Here is a 21,813-nt window from a genome sequence, read left to right as displayed (position 1 = left end):
TTTTTACCATTCTAGTGTATAGCCCTTTTTTACCATTCTAGTGTATAGCCCTTTTTTACCATTGAAATGCATTGGAATCTATAGCAATGGCTCCGTTTGTGCTGCTCAATGACGCGATATGATAGCGCTATTAGCTGACATTAGCTAGCTTCCTTTCGTCACTCTAAACACCTGCAAACAGCTCTAACCAGATTTGCATAGCAGAGAAGTAGAGGAAGATTTCATATGGTATAAGTTTTTGTCTGACGTGTTGGGGAAGTGGTCAAAACGGCAGTTGTTTGGAAAAAGTTGGGGGAAAAGTGTTAATGTAGTTACTAAAACAGCTGTATCGTTAGATCCGTAGTGGATATATTTGTTCCGCGTACAGATTTGAATAGCAGAGAAGTAGACGAAGATGTCACACACTCTTAACTTTTTGTCTAAGTTGATTGCAAAGTGGTCAAAGTAGCTGATGTGTCAAAAGTGACATCGTTTACGGTAAATGTGGAAGTGATGATGTCACAACGGGGAGCTTTAGAATGTTGAAGTCCCATTAAAGTGACTGAAGATGGAGAAAAATGAAAGACAAGGAGAATAGTTTAACAAGTATAAAGATATCAAAACAAGCAACCTAATCCAGATCAGTCTACTCGTTAAAACGTTTGAATGGTGTTTTCAGATTAAACGTGTAGGAGGAGTAGCGTGCAGAAGAAGAAGAACTGTGACGAAAATCTAAAGTCGGGACGTTTGCCTCACAAGTCCCACCTAATAATATGAGTCTGTAAGAAATGTAGAGTTGTGCATTGCTTTGCATACACACCTAAAAATAAACTTTCAATAGACCTGTGTCGTCATGTACCAGAGAGGGTGGCCGATAGGGGTCAAAAGCTGGTCTTCTTTGAACAAGAGAGCGATGTTTGTTGATGTTGTTAAATTGGTTTCATCTCACTTTTGTTTATTGTTTATTTCACTTGCTTTTGGCAATGTAAACCTATGTTTCCCATGCCAATAAAGACCCTTTCAATTGAGAGAGGTTCAATGGAAGTCCAGCAGAGAAAGAGAGGAGCAGACACGTGATGTTGAGTGTGTGTTTAAGTGCACGGTGTGAACCGGCGGGGGTCAGAAGGGAAGTCACGTGCGCCATGCGGGGACGGAGGAGAGTGTGTGAGTGTCTAGTAGGTTATTATGTGAGAAGAGAATGGGAGAGTTGGGAGAGTTGGAGCTGGAGCTTCTCCAGGGTACCCAGGAGAAACATATCTCTCCGTTAAAGAACTTTGTGGCGGGAGGAGCCGGAGGAGCGTGTCTTCTGTTCGCTGGACACCCGCTCGACACAATCAAGGTGACTTTATTTATCTGTTTATTTATGGACATCAAACGTTCTGCTGCACAGACACCGTGGCTCTAGTCTAGAGCACCCAGTTAAATTGTGTTTGAGAGCATTTTTATGAGTGAGTGAGAAATAAATGGATGTCATTGTTGCAGTAGTTTAATTATGTTATATTATGCTAATTTCCCTAATGGGGAAAGTTTGTGTTACTACCTTCCACAAGTTTGAATTTCACCCTATAAAATGTAGGGGAATTACCCATCCTTTTGACTTCAGATTGGTGATATTAGTATAAAAGTGTATAGTCATCATGATGACAAACTCAATTGCTTAAAACGGATCAATATCTTTGGTTTTGTAATGTTGATTTTGTCACACGCGCTTGGGAGCGCAGGACTTAAATTTAAAACTCTCAAACGGCACGAAAGATTCGGGGCATAAATTCTCTCCATAAAAGTTGCTGGGCACCAACACATATATTTGAATGTGAAACTATCACTTAACTTTTTGGGTGACCCGACCGACTTCACATAGAAATAAATGTATCTTATAGATCTGTCATTCTCGTTGAAAGCAAGTCTAAGATGTGGTAGATCTGTTCTATGTGCGCTAATTCTATGCTTCCCGTTCTTAAGTTTTGTTTTTTGCTGTATTTACTTTCAGTTTTGTTTCAAACAGCTGAAAACACTATATTTTGGGTTATTGAGAAAATATTTCACAGCAGTTTAGATGGTACAATGATTCTCTACACTCTGACTGCTTGTTTTGTCACATAAACTGAAATTAGGTGAACTTTTCAGTTGTGGTAGTTTCAACAGCGCATATCCCCTCCCTAAGCAATGAGTGATTTATTGTCACTTGTCAAAACAGCAGGGGTTTTGTTGTGTGAGCAGTTTATAAGGTGCAAAAAAATAGAAATAAGAAGTAATATGATTACTATTGTTGCACATGTGTAGATAGTACATTTTATGTTTTGAATATATCACAAACTGTTTCTGCATATTGGTTATTGACTTGGACACCTAAATCTGTGTTTTGACATTGGGCTATTTATCAAAATGTCTTGTCAACAGGAAGCAGCAACAACATAATTTTCAACTTAAGTTTTAGGAATTTATATTGATCTTTCAACATTAATTTCCAATTGTTTTGTACTGAATCACAAAAAAACTGCTGAGTGGGTCCAAAAACGTGCTGCGATTGATTTATTTTGATGATATAACGTTACCAGAAATCACCAAATCGGGTTAGCCCTGCCTTCTATATACTCCACCTGGTTAACCTACTCAGGGTGTGGTGTGTGTATTTGTGTTTGTGTATTTGTGTGTGTGTTTGTGTGTGTGTGTGTGTGTGTGTTTGTGTATTTGTGTGTGTGTGTGTGTGTTTGTGTGTGTGTATTTGTGTTTGTGTTTGTGAACAGCTTACTGTATGTCGGCCAGGCTGGTAGGTTAAACCCCTGAACAGATTAGAGAGCTGGAGGTCTTCTCTTTTGATCTGACGGATTGTCAGACTATTCTCTCTCTCTCTCTCTCTCTCTCTCGCGCTCTCTCTCTCGCTCTCTCTCGCTCTCTCTCTCATCTCACTGTCTGTCTGTCTCTCTCTCTCTCTCTCTCATCTCACTGTCTGTCTCTCTCTCTCTCGCTCTCTCTCTCATCTCACAGTCTGTCTGTCTGTCTGTCTCTCTCTCTCTCTCGCTCTCTCTCTCTCTCGCTCTCTCTCTCATCTCACAGTCTGTCTGTTTGTCTCTCTCTCTCTCTCTCTCTCTCATCTCTCAGTCTGTCTGTCTCTGTCTGTCTGTCTCTCTGTCTCTCTCTCTCCTTGTCTCTCTCTCTGTCTGTCTGTCTGTCTGTCTGTCTCTCGCTCTCTCTCTCTCTCATCTCTCAGTCTGTCTGTCTCTCTCTCTCTCTCGCTGTTTCTGTTGCTGTGTGTGTGCATGTGCGTGTGCGTTTGTGTGTGCGGAAGGTGGAAACGTTAGGCAATTGTAACAGCAGTGGCTTCTATATGCAGTACCAGTCAAAAGTTTGGACACAACTACTCATTCAAGGGTTTTTCTTTATTTTTTTTACAATGTTTTACATTGTAGAATATAGTGAAGATATTCAAATAAGCAAAGAGAAACGACAGTCCATCATTACTTTAAGACATGAAGGTCAGTCAATACGGAAATTATCAAGAACTTTTCAAGTGCAATCACAAAAACCATCAAGCGCTATGATGAAACTGGCTCTCATGAGGACCCCCACAGGAATGGAAGACCCAGAGTTACCTCTGCTGCAGAGGATAAGTTCATTAGAGTTACCAGCCTCAGAAATTGCAGCCCAAATAAATGCTTCACAGAGTTCAAGTCACAGACACATCTCAACATCAACTGTTCATAGGTAACTGTGTGAATCAGGCCTTCATGGTCGAATTGCTGCAAAGAAACCACTACTAAAGGACACCAATAAGAAGAAGAGACCTGTTTGGGCCAAGAAACATGAGCAATGGACATTAGACCGGTGGAAATGTGTCCTTTGGTTGTGAGGGTGTGGGGGGTGCTTTGCTGGTGACACTGTCTGTGATTTATTTAGAATTCAAGGCACACTTAACCAGCATGGCCACCACAGCATTCTGCAGCGATACACCATTTCATCTGGTTTGGGCTTAGTGGGACTATAATTTGTTTTTCAACAGGACAATGACCCAATACACCTCCAGGCTGTGTAAGGGCTATTTTACCAAGAAGGAGAGTGATGGAGTGCTGCATCAGATGACCTGGCCTCCACAATCCCCCGACCTCAACCCAATTGAGATGGTTTGGGATGAGTTGGAGCGCAGAGTGAAGGAAAAGCAGCCAACAAGTGCTCAGCATATGTGGGAAGTCCTTCAAGACTGTTGGAAAAGCATTCCAGGTGAAGCTGGTTGAGAGAATGCCAAGAGTGTGCAAAGCTGTCATCAAGGCAAAGGGTGGCTATTTGAAGATTCTCAAATATAAAATATATTTTGATTTGTTTTTGGGTACTACATGATTCCATGTGTGTTATTTCATAGTTTTGATGTCTTCACTATTATTCTACAATGTAAAAATAGTAAAAAACAAAGAAAAACCCTTCAATGAGTAGGTGTTCTAAAACTTTTGACTGGTACTGTATAACCAGTGCCAGTTGACTATGTTGTGTGTTTGAAGACTGTGGTGTGACAGACAGACAGGCAGACAGACAGACAGACAGACAGACAGACAGACAGACAGATTCTCCTAGGACCTCTACTCTTATAACAACCCCAATAGCCTCAACCTCTTATGTGTTATCCTGCTACTATATAACACTGTGGTATTGTGTGTTATCCTGCTACTATATAACACTGTGGTATTGTGTGTTATCCTACCACTATATAACACTGTGGTATTGTGTGTTATCCTACCACTGTATAACACTGTGGTATTGTGTGTTATCCTACCACTATATAACACTGTGGTATTGTGTGTTATCCTACCACTGTATAACACTGTGGTATTGTGTGTTATCCTACCACTGTATAACACTGTGGTATTGTGTGTTATCCTGCTACTATATAACACTGTGGTATTGTGTGTTTTCCTGCTACTATATAACACTGTGGTATTGTGTGTTATCCTACCACTGTATAACACTGTGGTATTGTGTGTTATTCTGCTACTGTATAACACTGTGGTATTGTGTGTTATCCTGCTACTATATAACACTGTGGTATTGTGTGTTATCCTGCTACTATATAACACTGTGGTATTGTGTGTTATCCTACCACTATATAACACTGTGGTATTGTGTGTTATCCTACCACTGTATAACACTGTGGTATTGTGTGTTATCCTACCACTATATAACACTGTGGTATTGTGTGTTATCCTACCACTGTATAACACTGTGGTATTGTGTGTTATCCTACCACTGTATAACACTGTGGTATTGTGTGTTATCCTGCTACTATATAACACTGTGGTATTGTGTGTTATCCTACCACTATATAACACTGTGGTATTGTGTGTTATCCTACCACTGTATAACACTGTGGTATTGTGTGTTATCCTGCTACTGTATAACACTGTGGTATTGTGTGTTATCCTACCACTGTATAACACTGTGGTATTGTGTGTTATCCTACCACTGTATAACACTGTGGTATTGTGTGTTATCCTGCTACTGTATAACACTGTGGTATTGTGTGTTATCCTACCACTGTATAACACTGTGGTATTGTGTGTTATCCTACCACTGTATAACACTGTGGTATTGTGTGTTATCCTGCTACTATATAACACTGTGGTATTGTGTGTTATCCTGCTACTATATAACACTGTGGTATTGTGTGTTATCCTGCTACTATATAACACTGTGGTATTGTGTGTTATCCTGCTACTGTATAACACTGTGGTATTGTGTGTTATCCTGCTACTATATAACACTGTGGTATTGTGTGTTATCCTACCACTATATAACACTGTGGTATTGTGTGTTATCCTACCACTGTATAACACTGTGGTATTGTGTGTTATCCTACCACTGTATAACACTGTGGTATTGTGTGTTATCCTACCACTGTATAACACTGTGGTATTGTGTGTTATCCTGCTACTATATAACACTGTGGTATTGTGTGTTATCCTACCACTGTATAATAATATGGTATTGTGTGTTATCCTGCTACTATATGACACTGTGGTATTGTGTGTTATCCTGCTACTATATAACACTGTGTTATTGTGTGTTATCCTGCTACTATATAACACTGTGGTATTGTGTGTTATCCTGCTACTGTATAACACTGTAGTATTGTGTGTTATCCTGCTACTATATAACACTGTGGTATTGTGTGTTATCCTGCTACTATATAACACTGTGGTATTGTGTGTTATCCTACCACTGTATAACACTGTGGTATTGTGTGTTATCCTACCACTATATAACACTGTTGTATTGTGTGTTATCCTGCTACTATATAACACTATGGTATTGTGTGTTATCCTACCACTATATAACACTGTGGTATTGTGTGTTATCCTGCTACTATATAACACTGTGGTATTGTGTGTTATCCTGCTACTATATAACACTGTGGTATTGTGTGTTATCCTACCACTGTATAACACTGTGGTTTTGTGTGTTATCCTGCTACTATATAACACTGGTATTGTGTGTTATCCTGCTACTATATAACACTGTGGTATTGTGTGTTATCCTGCTACTATATAACACTGTGGTATTGTGTGTTATCCTACCACTGTATAACACTGTGGTATTGTGTGTTATCCTACCACTATATAACACTGTGGTATTGTGTGTTATCCTGCTACTATATAACACTATGGTATTGTGTGTTATCCTACCACTATATAACACTGTGGTATTGTGTGTTATCCTACCACTATATAACACTGTGGTATTGTGTGTTATCCTGCTACTATATAACACTGTGGTATTGTGTGTTATCCTACCACTGCATAACACTGTGGTTTTGTGTGTTATCCTGCTACTATATAACACTGGTATTGTGTGTTATCCTGCTACTATATAACACTGTGGTATTGTCTGTTATCCTGCTACTATATAACACTGTGGTATTGTGTGTTATCCTACCACTGTATAATAATATGGTATTGTGTGTTATCCTACCACTGTATAATAATATGGTATTGTGTGTTATCCTACCACTATATAACACTGTGGTATTGTGTGTTATCCTGCTACTATATAACACTGTGGTATTGTGTGTTATCCTGCTACTATATAACACTGTGGTATTGTGTGTTATCCTGCTACTATATAACACTGTGGTATTGTGTGTTATCCTGCTACTATATAACACTGTGGTATTGTGTGTTATCCTGCTACTATATAACACTGTGGTATTGTGTGTTATCCTGCTACTGTATAACACTGTGGTATTGTGTGTTATCCTACCACTGTATAACACTGTGGTATTGTGTGTTATCCTGCTACTATATAACACTGTGGTATTGTGTGTTATCCTGCTACTATATAACACTGTGGTATTGTGTGTTATCCTGCTACTGTTCAGGTACGACTACAGACTCAGCCAAGAGTGCCCATCCAGGACGTCCTCTACAAAGGAGCTTATGACTGCTTCCTCAAGACTGTCTCCAAAGAGGTAACACACACACACACACACACACACAGATACACACATACACACACACACACATCAATCAATCAAATGTATTTATTAAGCTCTTTTTATATCAGTAGTTGTCACAAAGTGCTATACAGAAACCCAGCCTAAAACCTCAAACAGCAAACAATGCAGATGTAGAAGCACGGTGGCTAGGAAAAACTCCCTAGAAAGGCAGAAACCTAGGAAGAAACCTAGAGAGGAACCAGGCTCTGAGGGGTGGCCAGTCCCCTTCTGGCTGTGCCGGCTGGAGATTATAACAGTACATGGCCATTAAGGCCAAATTATTCTTCAAGATGTTCAAACGTTCATAGATGACCAGTAAGGTCAAATAATAATCAGTGGTTGTAGAGGTTGCAACAGGTCAGCACCTCAGGAGTAAATGTCAGTTGGCTTTTCATAGCCGGGCATTCAGAGGTCGAGACAGCAGGTGCGGTGGAGAGAGAGAGAGAGAGAGAGAGAGTCGAAAACATCAGGTCCAGGACAAGGTAGCACGTCTGGTGAACAGGTCAGGGTTCCATAGCCGCAGGCAGAAGAGTTGAAACTGGAGCAGCAGCACGACCAGGTGGACTGGGGACAGCCAGGAGTCATCAGGCCAGGTAGTCCTGAGGCATGGTCCTAGGGCTCAGGTCCTCCGGGATGGGAGGGAGAGAGACAGCCAGGAGTCATCAGGCCAGGTAGTCCTGAGGCATGGTCCTAGGGCTCAGGTCCTCCGGGAAGGGAGGGAGAGAGGGAGAGAGAGAGAATTAGAGGGAGCATCCTTAAATTCACACAGGACACCAGATAAGACAGGAGAATAACACCAGATATTACAGACTGCCCTAGCCCCCCGGCACATAGACTATTGCAGCATAGATACTGGAGGCTGAGACAGGGTGGGGGTCGGGAGACACTGTGGCCCCGTCCGACGATACCCCTGGACAGGGCCAACCAGGCAGGATATAACCCCACCCACTTTGCCAGAGCACAGCCCCCACACCACCAGAGGGATATCAACAGACCACCAACCTACTACCCTGAGACAAGGCTGAGTATAGCCCACAAAGATTATTTGTTGCGATTGCAAACATAATATGATGGTGGTCCGATAGTCCAGGATTATGAGAAAAAACATTTAGATCCCGAGTGGCGCAGTGGTCTAAGGCACTGCATCGCAGTGCTAGCTGTGCCACTAGAGATCCTGGTTCGAATCCAGGCTCTGTCGTAGCCGGCCGCGACCGGGAGACCCATGGGGCGGCGCGCACAATTGGCCCAGCGTCGTCCAGGGTAGGGGAGGGAATGGCCGGCAGGGGATGTAGCTCAGTTGGTAGAGCATGGCGTTTGCAACGCCAGGGTTGTGGGTTCGATAAAAAAAATAATGTATGCACTAACTGTAAGTCGCTCTGGATAAGAGCGTCTGCTAAATGACTAAAATGTAAATGTAATGTAAATGCATGGTCCTAGGGCTCAGGTCCTCCGGGAGGGGAGGGAGAGAGGACCAGGTGGACTGGGGACAGCCAGGAGTCATCAGGCCAGGTAGTCCTGAGGCATGGTCCTAGGGCTCAGGTCCTCCGGGAAGGGAGGGAGAGAGGGAGAGAGAGAGAATTAGAGGGAGCATCCTTAAATTCACACAGGACACCAGATAAGACAGGAGAATAACACCAGATATTACAGACTGCCCTAGCCCCCCGGCACATAGACTATTGCAGCATAGATACTGGAGGCTGAGACAGGGTGGGGGTCGGGAGACACTGTGGCCCCGTCCGACGATACCCCTGGACAGGGCCAACCAGGCAGGATATAACCCCACCCACTTTGCCAGAGCACAGCCCCCACACCACCAGAGGGATATCAACAGACCACCAACCTACTACCCTGAGACAAGGCTGAGTATAGCCCACAAAGATTATTTGTTGCGATTGCAAACATAATATGATGGTGGTCCGATAGTCCAGGATTATGAGAAAAAACATTTAGATCCACAATATTTATTCCACAGGACAAAACTAGATCCAGGGTATGACTGCAATGAGTAGGTCCGGAGACATGTTGGACAAAACCCACTGAGTCGATGATGGCTCCGAAAGCCTTTTGGAGTGGGTCTGTGGACTTTTACATGTGAATATTAAAGTCACTAAAAATGTGAATATTATCTGCCAAGACTACAAGGTCCGATAGGAATTCAGGGAACTCAGTGAGGAACTCTGTATACGGCCCAGGAGGCCTGTAAACAGTAGCTATAGAAAGTGATTGAGTAGGCTGCATAGATTTCATGACTAGAAGCTCAAAAGATGAAAACGCACTCTTTTTTAAAATTTGCTATCGTAAATGTTAACAACACCTCCGCCTTTGCTGGATGCGCGGGGGATATGGTCACTAGTGTAACCAGGAGGAGAGGCCTCATTTAACACAGTCAATTCATCAGCCTTGAGTGAGGGATCTGATATTTAGTTGTCCTATTTTGAGATGGGAGATATTATCACAATCTCTTTCAATAATGACAGGAATGGAGGAGGTCTTTATTCCAGTGAGAATGCTAAGGCGAACACCGCCATGTTTAGTTTTGCCTGACCTAGATCGAGGCACAGACACGGTCTCAATGGGGATAGCTGAGCTGACTACACTGACTGTGCTAGTGGCAGACTCCACTAAGCTGTCAGGCTGGCTAACAGCCTGCTGCCTGGCCTGCACCCTGTCTCATTGGGCTAGCTAACAGCCTGCTGCCTGGCCTGCACCCTGTCTCATTGGGCTGGCTAACAGCCTGCTGCCTGGCCTGCACCCTGTCTCATTGGGGAGGCTAACAGCCTGCTGCCTGGCCTGCACCCTGTCTCATTGGGGAGGCTAACAGCCTGCTGCCTGGCCTGCACCCTGTCTCATTGGGCTGGCTAACAGCCTGCTGCCTGGCCTGCACCCTGTCTCATTGGGGAGGCTAACAGCCTGCTGCCTGGCCTGCACCCTGTCTCATTGGGCTGGCTAACAGCCTGCTGCCTGGCCTGCACCCTGTCTCATTGGGCTGGCTAACAGCCTGCTGCCTGGCCTTCACCCTGTCTCATTGGGCTGGCTAACAGCCTGCTGCCTGGCCTGCACCCTGTCTCATTGTGGAGCTAGAGGAGTTAGAGCCCTGTCTATGGTGGTAGATAAGATGAGAGCACCCCTCCAGCTAGGATGGAGTCCATCACTCCTCAGCAGGCCAGGCTTGGTCCTGTAGCACCCCTCCAGCTAGGATGGAGTCCATCACTCCTCAGCAGGCCAGGCTTGGTCCTGTAGCACCCCTCCAGCTAGGATGGAGTCCATCACTCCTCAGCAGGCCAGGCTTGGTCCTGTAACACCCCTCCAGCTAGGATGGAGTCCGTCACTCCTCAGCAGGCCAGGCTTGGTCCTGTTTGTGGGTGAGTCCCAGAAAGAGGGCCAATTATCTACAAATTCTATATTTTGGGAGGAGCAGAAAACAGTTTCAACCAGCGATTGAGTTGTGAGACTCTGCTGTAGAGCTCATCACTCCCCCTAACTGGGAGGGGGCCAGAGACAATTACTCGATGCTGATGTTGTGGCAAATTCATCCTTATACTGATCAAATAACCAAAGTGTTTCCAGAGTTTTTGTAGAATTCAGATAACTTAATTTCGATTAGATAAAGCCGAGGTGGTCTGCAGAGCATCTGATTTTCCACCTCCCAGCTCTTAGTTTATATAGTCATTTTACATTTTAGCTTAACCCCTCCCTCTTTGGTTCCACCATCACTGTCTCCAGTTTCCACATCTTGACCGCTCCGCCCACTTCCATCTTGACCGCTCCGCCCACTTCCATCTTGACCGCTCCGCCCACTTCCTTAGTCTATGATAGTGGCGAAATCTGACTTCCCCTCCTTCTATGTATTTAGTTTGGAAACAATGGTGGTGTGAACAACCAAGCTTGTCCTGCACAACTAACAACCATGTCATGTAAAAATAATCATGTTCAGTTTGAACTCTGTTCAACCCTGGCTCACCCTGGCTTGACCTGGAGATTGTTGTGGACATGGCAGGTCAAACATACCCAAGCCTAACCCCTCTCTCCCACCCCGTCCTGCTGTAATTAATCAGGAAGACGCCCAAGGAGAGACAAAGGGTCCAGCCTGAACCCTGTCCAACCCTGGCTCGTTCCAGGGATATGCCCATGGAGAGCCACAGGGTCACAGTCTGGTTTCAGTCACTGATAAGATAAGACAACTGTAGAATTTGACCCGAAGACAGGTCAGATGCCCATTTTACACACACGCACACAGTGAGAGGAACTAATTAAGTTATTGCCTAGCAACAAAGATGTACGATGTACCAATCTAAAAAAAATCCATATCAATGTAAAAATCCACTAACAGCATACAGAGGCCACCAACACATCTTTCTAGCTGATTTACACGCTGAAGCTATGTTGCTCTTGGTGACCTCTGACTGTTTCATCCTAACATCGTTGGTGCCGACGTGGATAACAATATCCCTATGCTCTCTACCCTCGCCAGTTTTAGTCTCAGCCAGCACCATCTTCAGATTAGCCTTTACGTCGGTAGCCCTGCCCCCTGGTAAACAGTGTGTGATCGCTGGATGATTCTTTTTAAGTCTAATATTGCGGGTAATGGAGTCGCCAATGACTAGGGTTTTCAATTTGTCAGAGCTAATGGTGGGAGGCCTCGGCAGCTCAGACCCCGTAATGGGTAGAGGAGAGACCAGAGGAGGCTTGGCCTCTGACTCCGACTCGTTGCTTGATGGGGAGAACCAGTTGAAAGTTTCTGTCGGCTGAATGAGCGACACCGGTTGAGCATGCCGACAGCATTTCTTTCCAGAAGCCTTGAGAAAATTGTCCAGCTGTGGGGGCTGTGCGAGGGGATTTATACTACTATCTGTACTTACTGGTGGCACAGACGCTGTTTCATCCTTTCCTACACTTACATTGCCCTTGCCTAAAGATTGCATCTGAAGCTGTGATTGCAACACGGTTATCCTCACCATAAGGCGATAGTTCTCCAGGGCGGCAGGTAGCTTAGTGGTTAAAAGCGTTGTGCCAGTAATCGAAAGGTCGCTGGTTCTAATCCCCGAGTCGACTAGGTGAAAAATCTGTCGATGTGCCCTTGAGCAAGGCACTTAACCCTAATTGCTCCTGTAAGTCGCTCTGGATAAGAGCATCTGCTAAATGAGTAAAATTTATATTTTGAGTACAGGGACTACAATTAGATGGCATAGTGTTACTGTTACTACTTACATTCGGCTGGTGGAGGTCCTGTAGAACCATGTCCAGATAAAGGGTCCTGTAGAACCATGTCCAGATAAAGGGTCCTGTAGAACCATGTCCAGATAAAGGGTCCTGTAGAACCATGTCCAGATAAAGGGTCCTGTAGAACCATGTCCAGATAAAAGGTCCTGTAGAACCATGTCCAGATAAAGAGTCTGGGGTGAAAAAGTTGAATGGAAATAGTTGAGCGAGGACTAAACTAAGACGTTGGTAAATGGGTTAAAAGTCAAAACAGAAAGGTTTGGCAGATAAATAACAGAACAGAGACAAGTCCGGAAGTTGAGGGTGGAGCAATGAGGGCGTGCAAAGGCGTGACATACAGTGGGGAGAACAAGTATTTGATACACTGCCGATTTTGCAGGTTTTCCTACTTACAAAGCATGTAGAGGTCTGTCATTTTTATCATAGGTACACTTCAACTGTGAGAGACGGAATCTAAAACAAAAATCCAGAAAATCACATTGTATGATTTTTAAGTAATTCATTTGCATTTTATTGCATGACATAAGTATTTGATACATCAGAAAAACCCTTGAATGAGTAGGTGTGTCCAAACTATTGACTGGTAGTGTACATACATATATACATACACAAACACACACACACACACACACACACACACATATCGTTCACATAATAAATTAAACATAATGTAAAAATATTCCTTCTTGATCTCACTCTCCCCCGTGTGTGTGTGTGTGTGTCTCTGTGAGTGTGTGTGTGTCTCTCTCTGTGTGTGTGTGTGTGTGTGTGTGTGTCTCTGTGAGTGCTTGTGTGTGTCTCTCTCTCTCTCTCTGTGTGTGTGTGTATGTGTGTGTGTGTGTGTGTGTGTGTGTAGGGACTTCTGGGGCTGTACAAGGGGATGGGGGCCCCTCTGGCCAGCGTAGCTCCTATGATGGCCATTAGTTTCTTTGGGTTTGGACTGGGAAAACAGCTGTTGCAACCAGACCCCACTAAGACACTCATGTAGGTATTTATTTTCTTTCTTTCTTTCTTTCTTTCTTTCTTTCTTTCTTTCTTTCTTTCTTTCTTTCTTTCTTTCTTTCTTTCTTTCTTTCTTTCTTTCTTTCTTTCTTTCTCTCTCTCTCTCTCTCTCTCTCTCTCTCTCTCTCTCTCTCTCTCTCTCTCTCTCTCTCTCTCTCTCTCTCTCTCTCTCTCTCTCTCTCTCTCTCTCTCTCGCCCTCTCGCCCTCTCGCCCTCTCGCCCTCTCGCCCTCTCGCCCTCTCGCCCTCTCGCCTCTCGCCCTCTCGCCCTCTCGCCCTCTCTCTATCTTTCTATTTCTCCCCACTCTCTTTATCTCTCTCTCTCTATCTTTCTATTTCTCCCCACTCTCTTTATCTCTCTCGCCCTCTCGCCCTCTCGCCCTCTCGCCCTCTCGCCCTCTCGCCCTCTCTCTATCTTTCTATTTCTCCCCACTCTCTTTATCTCTCTCTCTCTCTCTCTCTCTCTCTCTCTCTCTCTCGCCCTCTCGCCCTCTCGCCCTCTCGCCCTCTCGCCCTCTCGCCCTCTCGCCCTCTCTCTATCTTTCTATTTCTCCCCACTCTCTTTATCTCTCTCTCTCTCTCGCCCTCTCGCCCTCTCGCCCTCTCGCCCTCTCGCCCTCTCGCCCTCTCGCCTCTCGCCTCTCTCTATCTTTCTATTTCTCCCCACTCTCTTTATCTCTCTCTCTCTCTCTCTCTCTCTCTCTCTCTCTCTCTCTCGCCCTCTCGCCCTCTCGCCCTCTCGCCCTCTCGCCCTCTCGCCCTCTCGCCCTCTCGCCCTCTCGCCCTCTCTCTATCTTTCTATTTCTCCCCACTCTCTTTATCTCTCTCCCCCCTCTCTTTCAGGCCTACCCAGCTGTTTCTCTCAGGCTGTCTAGCAGGTGTTTTCACTACAGTGATTGTGTGTCCTGGAGAACGGATAAAGTGTTTACTACAGGTAAAGTGACTACACTCACTCCCTGCCCCTGTCCTTAACATCCCATAGCATCAACCCCTAGCAACAACCCCTAGCATCAACCCCTAGCAACAACCCCTAAATTGTACTCCCTAATTTAGCCCCTTCCCACTAGATCCTACTCCCTAAACCCTAGCTCCTACTCCCTAACCCCTTCCCCATAGCTCCTACTCCCTAACCCCTTCCCCTTAGCTCCTACTCCCTAACCCCTAGGTCCTACTCCCTAACCCCTAGCTCCTACTCCCTAACCCCTTCCCCTTAGCTCCTACTCCCTAACCCCTTACCCCTAGCTCCTACTCCCTAACCCCTTCCCCCTAGCTCCTACTCCCTAACCCCTTCCCCCTAGCTCCTACTCCCTAACCCCTTCCCCCTATCTCCTACTCCCTAACCCCTATCTCCTACTCCCTAACTCCTAGCTCCTACTCCCTAACCCTTCCCCCTAGGTCCAACTCCCTAATCCCTAGCTTCTACTCCCTAACCCCTATCTCCTACTCCCTAACTCCTAGCTCCTACTCCCTAACCCCTTCCCCATAGCTCCTACTCCCTAACCCCTTCCCCCTAGCTCCTACTCCCTAACCCCTTCCCCCTAGCTCCTACTCCCTAACTTTGAGTTTGAGTTTATTTGTATTTTTACAAGCAACACGTAGCACGCAGACAGAGAAACATAGGACAAGCAACACGTAGCATCACTGGTCTGATTGGCCATTGGCCTTCAGCCATGTCTTTATGTTCACTGGTCTGATTGGCCTTCAGCCATGTCTTTATGTTCACTGGTCTGATTGGCCTTCAGCCATGTCTTTATGTTCACTGGTCTGATTGGCCATTGGCCTTCAGCCATGTCTTTATGTTCACTGGTCTGATTGGCCTTCAGCCATGTCTTTATGTTCTCTGTGAAGGTGTGATAGGTGGGGCAGTTGTGTGTGTCTGATGGCAGTGTGTTCCAGATATGGGAAGCTCTCACAGAGAAAGCAGAAGGTGCTTTTCCTTAAGGGAACTACACAGTCACCTCTCATGGCAGACCTTGTGGATCTGCTGCTGTGGGTTTGGGTTTTCTGTTTAACCAAAGTACTAAGTGGAGGGGGAGGAGCCAGGCCATTTAGGATCTGGAATACAAGACATGCGTCGGTGTATTGCACAAGATTTTCCCAACTCAGGAACCCATGCTTTCTGAGGATGTAACAGTGATGGTGGCTATTGGGCTTTCTATCAAGCACTTTGAGAGCCTGTTTGTAGACTGAATGGGTTTTAATGTTTTACAGCAAGCTTGGGCCCAACTAGTCAAGCAGTATGTTATGTGGGGCAGTATTATAGCATTGAAGTACAGTTTTGCTGCCTCTGTAGTCAAACAATTTCATATGAATTGGAAATTAGCCTGGTTGGATTTGGGGTTTTTTAGTTACCTTTTTCACCTGCTTTTTAAAGAGAGGTTGGAATCAAGTAGCCTATGATGCCAAGGCACTTAAAATGGGATACCACCTGGAGCTCCTCCCCTGACACATAGGCATCTGGCTCAGTAGCATCAGTTGCCCTCTTTGTGAACAACATGCAGACAGTTTTTTTCACATTGAGATGCAAACATGAGTCACTGAGTCACTTTGTAACCTGGACCATTACAGTAGTGAGTCACTGAGTCACTTTGTAACCTGGACCATTACAGTAGTGAGTCACTGAGTCACTTTGTAACCTGGACCATTACAGTAGTGAGTCACTGAGTCACTTTGTAACCTGGACCATTACAGTAGTGAGTCACTGAGCCACTTTGTAACCTGGACCATTACAGTAGTGAGTCACTGAGTCACTTTGTAACCTGGACCATTACAGTAGTGAGTCACTGAGTCACTTTGTAACCTGGACCATTACAGTAGTGAGTCACTGAGTCACTTTGTAACCTGGACCATTACAGTAGTGAGTCACTGAGTCACTTTGTAACCTGGACCATTACAGTAGTGAGTCACTGAGTCACTTTGTAACCTGGACCATTACAGTAGTGAGTCACTGAGTCACTTTGTAACCTGGACCATTACAGTAGTGAGTCACTGAGCCACTTTGTAACCTGGACCATTACAGTAGTGAGTCACTGAGTCACTTTGTAACCTGGACCATTACAGTAGTGAGTCACTGAGCCACTTTGTAACCTGGACCATTACAGTAGTGAGTCACTGAGCCACTTTGTAACCTGGACCATTACAGTAGTGAGTCACTGAGCCACTTTGTAACCTGGACCATTACAGTAGTGAGTCACTGAGCCACTTTGTAACCTGGACCATTACAGTAGTGAGTCACTGAGTCACTTTGTAACCTGGACCATTACAGTAGTGAGTCACTGAGCCACTTTGTAACCTGGACCATTACAGTAGTGAGTCACTGAGTCACTTTGTAACCTGGACCATTACAGTAGTGAGTCACTGAGCCACTTTGTAACCTGGACCATTACAGTAGTGAGTCACTGAGCCACTTTGTAACCTGGACCATTACAGTAGTGAGTCACTGAGTCACTTTGTAACCTGGACCATTACAGTAGTGAGTCACTGAGTCACTTTGTAACCTGGACCATTACAGTAGTGAGTCACTGAGTCACTTTGTAACCTGGACCATTACAGTAGTGAGTCACTGAGTCACTTTGTAACCTGGACCATTACAGTAGTGAGTCACTGAGTCACTTTGTAACCTGGACCATTACAGTAGTGAGTCACTGAGTCACTTTGTAACCTGGACCATTACAGTAGTGAGTCACTGAGTCACTTTGTAACCTGGACCATTACAGTAGTGAGTCACTGAGTCACTTTGTAACCTGGACCATTACAGTAGTGAGTCACTGAGTCACTTTGTAACCTGGACCATTACAGTAGTGAGTCACTGAGTCACTTTGTAACCTGGACCATTACAGTAGTGAGTCACTGAGTCACTTTGTAACCTGGACCATTACAGTAGTGAGTCACTGAGTCACTTTGTAACCTGGACCATTACAGTAGTGAGTCACTGAGCCACTTTGTAACCTGGACCATTACAGTAGTGAGTCACTGAGCCACTTTGTAACCTGGACCATTACAGTAGTGAGTCACTGAGCCACTTTGTAACCTGGACCATTACAGTAGTGAGTCACTGAGCCACTTTGTAACCTGGACCATTACAGTAGTGAGTCACTGAGCCACTTTGTAACCTGGACCATTACAGTAGTGAGTCACTGAGCCACTTTGTAACCTGGACCATTACAGTAGTGAGTCACTGAGCCACTTTGTAACCTGGACCATTACAGTAGTGAGTCACTGAGCCACTTTGTAACCTGGACCATTACAGTAGTGAGTCACTGAGTCACTTTGTAACCTGGACCATTACAGTAGTGAGTCACTGAGTCACTTTGTAACCTGGACCATTACAGTAGTGAGTCACTGAGTCACTTTGTAACCTGGACCATTACAGTAGTGAGTCACTGAGTCACTTTGTAACCTGGACCATTACAGTAGTGAGTCACTGAGTCACTTTGTAACCTGGACCATTACAGTAGTGAGTCACTGAGCCACTTTGTAACCTGGACCATTACAGTAGTGAGTCACTGAGCCACTTTGTAACCTGGACCATTACAGTAGTGAGTCACTGAGCCACTTTGTAACCTGGACCATTACAGTAGTGAGTCACTGAGCCACTTTGTAACCTGGACCATTACAGTAGTGAGTCACTGAGCCACTTTGTAACCTGGACCATTACAGTAGTGAGTCACTGAGTCACTTTGTAACCTGGACCATTACAGTAGTGAGTCACTGAGTCACTTTGTAACCTGGACCATTACAGTAGTGAGTCACTGAGTCACTTTGTAACCTGGACCATTACAGTAGTGAGTCACTGAGTCACTTTGTAACCTGGACCATTACAGTAGTGAGTCACTGAGTCACTTTGTAACCTGGACCATTACAGTAGTGAGTCACTGAGTCACTTTGTAACCTGGACCATTACAGTAGTGAGTCACTGAGTCACTTTTGTAACCTGGACCATTACAGTAGTGAGTCACTGAGCCACTTTGTAACCTGGACCATTACAGTAGTGAGTCACTGAGTCACTTTGTAACCTGGACCATTACAGTAGTGAGTCACTGAGTCACTTTGTAACCTGGACCATTACAGTAGTGAGTCACTGAGTCACTTTGTAACCTGGACCATTACAGTAGTGAGTCACTGAGCCACTTTGTAACCTGGACCATTACAGTAGTGAGTCACTGAGCCACTTTGTAACCTGGACCATTACAGTAGTGAGTCACTGAGTCACTTTGTAACCTGGACCATTACAGTAGTGAGTCACTGAGTCACTTTGTAACCTGGACCATTACAGTAGTGAGTCACTGAGTCACTTTGTAACCTGGACCATTACGGTAGTGAGTCACTGAGTCACTTTGTAACCTGGACCATTACGGTAGTGAGTCACTGAGCCACTTTGTAACCTGGACCATTACGGTAGTGAGTCACTGAGTCACTTTGTAACCTGGACCATTACGGTAGTGAGTCACTGAGCCACTTTGTAACCTGGACCATTACAGTAGTGAGTCACTGAGCCACTTTGTAACCTGGACCATTACAGTAGTGAATCACTTTGTAACCTGGACCATTACAGTAGTGAGTCACTGAGTCACTTTGTAACCTGGACCATTACAGTAGTGAGTCACTGAGTCACTTTGTAACCTGGACCATTACAGTAGTGCGTCACTGAGTCACTTTGTAACCTGGACCATTACAGTAGTGAGTCACTGAGTCACTTTGTAACCTGGACCATTACAGTAGTGAGTCACTGAGTCACTTTGTAACCTGGACCATTACAGTAGTGAGTCACTGAGTCACTTTGTAACCTGGACCATTACAGTAGTGAGTCACTGAGCCACTTTGTAACCTGGACCATTACAGTAGTGAGTCACTGAGCCACTTTGTAACCTGGACCATTACAGTAGTGAGTCACTGAGTCACTTTGTAACCTGGACCATTACAGTAGTGAGTCACTGAGTCACTTTGTAACCTGGACCATTACAGTAGTGAGTCACTGAGCCACTTTGTAACCTGGACCATTACAGTAGTGAGTCACTGAGCCACTTTGTAACCTGGACCATTACAGTAGTGAGTCACTGAGTCACTTTGTAACCTGGACCATTACAGTAGTGAGTCACTGAGTCACTTTGTAACCTGGACCATTACAGTAGTGAGTCACTGAGCCACTTTGTAACCTGGACCATTACAGTAGTGAGTCACTTTGTAACCTGGACCATTACAGTAGTGAGTTACTGAGTCACTTTGTAACCTGGACCATTACAGTAGTGAGTCACTGAGCCACTTTGTAACCTGGACCATTACAGTAGTGAGTCACTGAGTCACTTTGTAACCTGGACCATTACAGTAGTGAGTCACTGAGTCACTTTGTAACCTGGACCATTACAGTAGTGAGTCACTGAGTCACTTTGTAACCTGGACCATTACAGTAGTGAGTCACTGAGTCACTTTGTAACCTGGACCATTACAGTAGTGAGTCACTGAGTCACTTTGTAACCTGGACCATTACAGTAGTGAGTCACTGAGTCACTTTGTAACCTGGACCATTACAGTAGTGAGTCACTGAGTCACTTTGTAACCTGGACCATTACAGTAGTGAGTCACTGAGTCACTTTGTAACCTGGACCATTACAGTAGTGAGTCACTGAGTCACTTTGTAACCTGGACCATTACAGTAGTGAGTCACTGAGCCACTTTGTAACCTGGACCATTACAGTAGTGAGTCACTGAGCCACTTTGTAACCTGGACCATTACAGTAGTGAGTCACTGAGTCACTTTGTAACCTGGACCATTACAGTAGTGAGTCACTGAGTCACTTTGTAACCTGGACCATTACAGTAGTGAGTCACTGAGTCACTTTGTAACCTGGACCATTACGGTAGTGAGTCACTGAGTCACTTTGTAACCTGGACCATTACGGTAGTGAGTCACTGAGCCACTTTGTAACCTGGACCATTACGGTAGTGAGTCACTGAGTCACTTTGTAACCTGGACCATTACAGTAGTGAGTCACTGAGCCACTTTGTAACCTGGACCATTACAGTAGTGAGTCACTGAGCCACTTTGTAACCTGGACCATTACAGTAGTGAGTCACTTTGTAACCTGGACCATTACAGTAGTGAGTCACTGAGTCACTTTGTAACCTGGACCATTACAGTAGTGAGTCACTGAGTCACTTTGTAACCTGGACCATTACAGTAGTGCGTCACTGAGTCACTTTGTAACCTGGACCATTACAGTAGTGAGTCACTGAGTCACTTTGTAACCTGGACCATTACAGTAGTGAGTCACTGAGTCACTTTGTAACCTGGACCATTACAGTAGTGAGTCACTGAGTCACTTTGTAACCTGGACCATTACAGTAGTGAGTCACTGAGCCACTTTGTAACCTGGACCATTACAGTAGTGAGTCACTGAGCCACTTTGTAACCTGGACCATTACAGTAGTGAGTCACTGAGTCACTTTGTAACCTGGACCATTACAGTAGTGAGTCACTGAGTCACTTTGTAACCTGGACCATTACAGTAGTGAGTCACTGAGCCACTTTGTAACCTGGACCATTACAGTAGTGAGTCACTGAGCCACTTTGTAACCTGGACCATTACAGTAGTGAGTCACTGAGTCACTTTGTAACCTGGACCATTACAGTAGTGAGTCACTGAGTCACTTTGTAACCTGGACCATTACAGTAGTGAGTCACTGAGCCACTTTGTAACCTGGACCATTACAGTAGTGAGTCACTTTGTAACCTGGACCATTACAGTAGTGAGTTACTGAGTCACTTTGTAACCTGGACCATTACAGTAGTGAGTCACTGAGCCACTTTGTAACCTGGACCATTACAGTAGTGAGTCACTGAGTCACTTTGTAACCTGGACCATTACAGTAGTGAGTCACTGAGTCACTTTGTAACCTGGACCATTACAGTAGTGAGTCACTGAGTCACTTTGTAACCTGGACCATTACAGTAGTGAGTCACTGAGTCACTTTGTAACCTGGACCATTACAGTAGTGAGTCACTGAGTCACTTTGTAACCTGGACCATTACAGTAGTGAGTCACTGAGTCACTTTGTAACCTGGACCATTACAGTAGTGAGTCACTGAGTCACTTTGTAACCTGGACCATTACAGTAGTGAGTCACTGAGCCACT

At 44.9% G+C, this 21,813-nt stretch overlaps 1 protein-coding gene across 3 annotated transcripts in view; it reads left to right on the top strand.

Moving 5' to 3' along the window:
- Positions 1 to 1,123: 1,123 nt before the first annotated feature.
- LOC121587360 (mitochondrial carnitine/acylcarnitine carrier protein-like) overlaps positions 1,124 to 21,813 on the top strand; it is a 67,112-nt gene continuing 46,422 nt past the window's right edge. Inside the window, exons 1-5 of one of the 3 annotated variants that reach the window (XM_045207070.1) lie at positions 1,124 to 1,318; positions 7,343 to 7,432; positions 13,536 to 13,663; positions 14,524 to 14,619; positions 15,748 to 15,757. In XM_045207070.1, coding sequence (XP_045063005.1) covers positions 1,178 to 1,318; positions 7,343 to 7,432; positions 13,536 to 13,663; positions 14,524 to 14,619; positions 15,748 to 15,757 — 465 coding nt within the window. In that variant the 5' untranslated portion in view covers positions 1,124 to 1,177. The remainder of the gene's footprint in view (positions 1,319 to 7,342; positions 7,433 to 13,535; positions 13,664 to 14,523; positions 14,620 to 15,747; positions 15,758 to 21,813) is intronic. The other 2 variants (XM_045207068.1, XM_045207069.1) reach the window with 2 other exon arrangements.

This window comes from Coregonus clupeaformis, chromosome 24, assembly GCF_020615455.1.
Source record: "Coregonus clupeaformis isolate EN_2021a chromosome 24, ASM2061545v1, whole genome shotgun sequence".
NCBI classification, from domain to species: domain Eukaryota; kingdom Metazoa; phylum Chordata; class Actinopteri; order Salmoniformes; family Salmonidae; genus Coregonus; species Coregonus clupeaformis.
This window is presented reverse-complemented; position numbering and strand designations above follow the sequence as displayed.